The sequence below is a fragment of the Mercenaria mercenaria genome, chromosome 7 (assembly GCF_021730395.1).
Source record: "Mercenaria mercenaria strain notata chromosome 7, MADL_Memer_1, whole genome shotgun sequence".
NCBI classification, from domain to species: Eukaryota; Metazoa; Mollusca; class Bivalvia; order Venerida; family Veneridae; genus Mercenaria; species Mercenaria mercenaria.
In genome coordinates, this window is record NC_069367.1 from 50,185,074 (window position 1) to 50,188,667 (window position 3,594).

Here is a 3,594-nt window from a genome sequence, read left to right on the forward strand (position 1 = left end):
TCAAACTAAAAATATTTTTTAAAAATCTTCCGAAATAAGCAGAGCCACGGGATACCTAAGATAAATTCAAATGTGAAGTCAATGAAATTCCTTCAGTAATGGATGGCTTAGTTCAAGATATATAGCTAAATTTCTAAAACGCCACAAATACAGAAAGTCGTTTCACATAGACTTAAAATTCGTCATCATACCATTCCGTATGAGGCATGATAGGACAGAATGGAGAATAGTTTAATTTATACCGTGGCAGTTCTCATAAAATGATAAAATGAGCGACCGTCATGTCAGAGGACGATATGTGACGGGGCAACGTCCGGCTGCGGCTACGTTTGACTGGTTACGTTCATCGAGCGACGTTATCGGGGCGAGGTTCGTTGGGGCGCCATTCGGCAGGGCGACGTTCGGCTGGATGCCATAACAACGTTTGTTGTTGTGTCACTGCGGCAGAACGAAATAACGAAATGGCAGAAATCTGTCACAATAAAAATGTCTGCTGATTTACTAATATATCACTTAATTCTTCAGATAAACAAAATAAATCAACCACTAGACCCAAATTTCGTGTCTGAAAATATGAACACTAACTATTTATAGTATTTTATAAATATAAAATTTGGAAGTTTATGTGTATGAACAATACTATGCAACAGGCTTAATAGAAGTATTGCTCAATATAGTATAAATATTTACTACCACAAGAAAAACTGGAAGATTTATGATAATAAAATACTTAGGACTGTTTGACATTTAATTATTAATGTACATATATGGCTCTACATACACAATAACTCTTTCAAACAGATACAAAAATTTACAAATTACACAATATATTTCTCTAAGATACCTGACTAGTGGACCTGTACGAAATTTTACAGCTGTAAAAGACCTGTATTTTTGTTCAAAATAACAGTCATGCTTATTCCAAATTTACACCTGTAGCTTTATATAACAATATTGATTTTACAGCTGTAGATTTCAATTTACAGCTGTCAAACGACTGTAAAACAGTTCGAAATATGCAAATGAGCTACACCTGTAAAAAAAGTTACAGCTGTAAAAATGAAAAAAAAAGTTACAGCTGTAAAAATGCCCAGAAGTTACAGCTGTAGAAATATTATGTAGGTATTGAAAAAGAGGGCATTATTTTAAGGGATGAAAGTAGAGGTGCAAAAAGTTTTAGGATGAATTGCAATTCTCTAGATAAGGTAGCAATTACTATGAAAATGGCAAAATAAATGATCTAGTACGTAAAGTATATGTGGTATGATTACAGTATAGCAACAGCAAAATTCAAGAGTAGGATACAAAGTAAAACATATGCAGATCTTGTTTATAAAACGTTCTTTGTCCGTCATGAAAACATATGACAATCTTGTAATTATTTCTTTTAAACTTATCGGCTTCCGGTATAGAGTAAATAGTTAATGTATGTACTTATACATACTTATACATGTCCTTTTACTACTATAATAGATAATTAAACATCTGTACTAACTCTATACCGCTTTAAATTCCAAAATTTACAAAATGTGATGTCTGTGTGAATTTCAGTTATATCCCGCCAAAATGCATTAAAGATGGCTGACAACACTCTTGTTTCCCTCCAAAAATGTTACAGCTGTAATTTTGAGACATGGCCATTTTACAGCTGTAACTTTCAAGAGTAAATTTTTTACAGCTGTAAATTGAGACCTTCATATTTTACACCTGAAAATTTTAACTGTATTTCTGATCAGTTTTCCACTTACAGGTCTTTTACAGTTATAATTTCAAAATACAGGTCTTTTACAGACGTTTTACAGCTGTAAAACAGGTCCTTTTTTCGTACAGGGAAGCCAAAATAGATCCAGACAGCTTCTATGAACTGGTTACTTCCAAAATGATGATATGCTTTGTCTTTATTTAGAGAAATGTAGACCTGGGTCTGAAACGCGTATAGGTTATTAGGTTATTATTAATGATATCAGATATATTTCATTCATAACCTCATTCTGCAGGCCAAAAAGAAAAGACTTTGATAAGACGTCTGTTATCAGAACAAGATCATAGACATATAAGATCAGTTCATATAAATTATCTATCAGAACGTAGTAGATTCAGTCTTGGGAGTTAGTACATTGTGTAGCTCTCCAGTCTGATAAATCAAGCATGAATGAAACATTGCGAACATTGATAGTGTCATGTCTTATTTATTCAGCTCTTGCGGATTATACTGAAACGGACAATGGTTTATCTTTGGGAAGCAGACTTTCCGCGGACGTAAAAGAATACATTTCAATGCTTATGTCAGATATCACTGAAAAACATAATCGTGACATTCAAGACCTTAAGTCGATAATTAATTCGCAGGGAAACAAAATGATACATCTGGAATCCGAGAATCACGAGTATGCTTCTGTCATACGAGAACTTCAAAAGAGAATAGAAAATATAGAAATGGAAACTCGTGAATCTAAAGATACCAGGAACCATGATACGATAACTGATGTGCCTACAGGAAACAAAACACAACCTGACAGCGACACCGACACCGACAAGACAAGAAGCAATAATGGTGCAGGGCAAAATCCTCCTTCTCCACTGAATTCGAGAATTGGTAATGAATAAAAATGTGCCTGAAATCAAACAATATGCAGGGAATTAATATTTAATTTAGAAATGTTCTTTCAAAAGCCGTTTTTGAATGCATTGGCTTGTTATAAAGCAGTCTTGATCTTTTTCTCTACTTATGTTATTGTAAAAGTCTTTAATTAACAGTCTACTTGTACATCAGTAGCAATAATCATTGATTATATAAGTTACATGTTATTCTTATTCAGATCGAAAAAGAGCAGTTAACGTGGAAAACGAAGTCGCTTTCTTTGCGGCAATGACATCGCTTGCAACGCACTTAGGAACGAACCAAGATATCGTCTTCGACAATGCAATCACAAATGTTGGAAATGCCTATAACGCAAATCATGGCACGTTTATAGCACCTACAGCGGGTACATACGTATTTGCTGTTACGTTATTTCATCATTCGAGCATGGGAACTCCTGGATCTTGGGGAAGTGTTATGGTCAGTGGTCAGAGAGTTGCGATATTACACGTGAATCTGGAGCAGTCGTCACAGACTATTGTCGTCAGACTGAAAGCGGGAGATGATGTTTCTGTTCAAAATACGCACACAGACAGGGGTTTCTTTGGAGACTACTACAGCACATTCAGTGGCTTTCTTCTCTATCAAGATTTTTCTTCCGGTGCAATCGTTGGGTAGTGTTTTTGGGTAGTGTTATGACACATTCGTATTAGATGATATTCAATGTATCAGCTAACTTTGTACTGTGTTTAAATTAACTTTAAAGGAAGATTCATTAATATTAAATGAAATAAATTCTTGCAATATTTATACAGAATTTATTAAATAGCACAGAAAGAAGTTGTGTCCAGTGAAACAGGCCATACAATCAATTACTTGACAAAATGACTTCAAAATACAGCTGCATTAATATTTTTATGATTTAATTATTCCAAAATAAAGTGTTCATCACTGTCATTTTCCAAGAGCGATAAGTTAACGATGAGCAAAACTAAATCATTCTGCAATTAATT

The 3,594-nt window shown here is 34.1% G+C and overlaps 1 protein-coding gene across 1 annotated transcript; it reads left to right on the forward strand.

Annotated features, from left to right (window-relative positions):
* The first annotated feature begins 2,068 nt into the window (after positions 1-2,068).
* Positions 2,069-3,381, forward strand: LOC123554205 (caprin-2-like). Its single transcript, XM_045344184.2, has 2 exons — positions 2,069-2,596; positions 2,820-3,381. Exons 1-2 carry the CDS (start codon positions 2,149-2,151, stop codon positions 3,257-3,259), a joined length of 888 nt encoding a protein of 295 aa, XP_045200119.2. The 5' UTR covers positions 2,069-2,148; the 3' UTR covers positions 3,260-3,381.
* The last annotated feature ends 213 nt before the right edge of the window (positions 3,382-3,594 follow it).

Coding starts and splice junctions, on each gene's coding strand:
- LOC123554205 (XM_045344184.2), top strand. CDS start 2,149: ATGAATGAAACATTGCGAACATTGATAGTGTCATGTCTTATTTATTCA. Junction 2,597..2,819: donor TCCACTGAATTCGAGAATTG/GTAATGAATAAA, acceptor ATTCTTATTCAG/ATCGAAAAAGAGCAGTTAAC.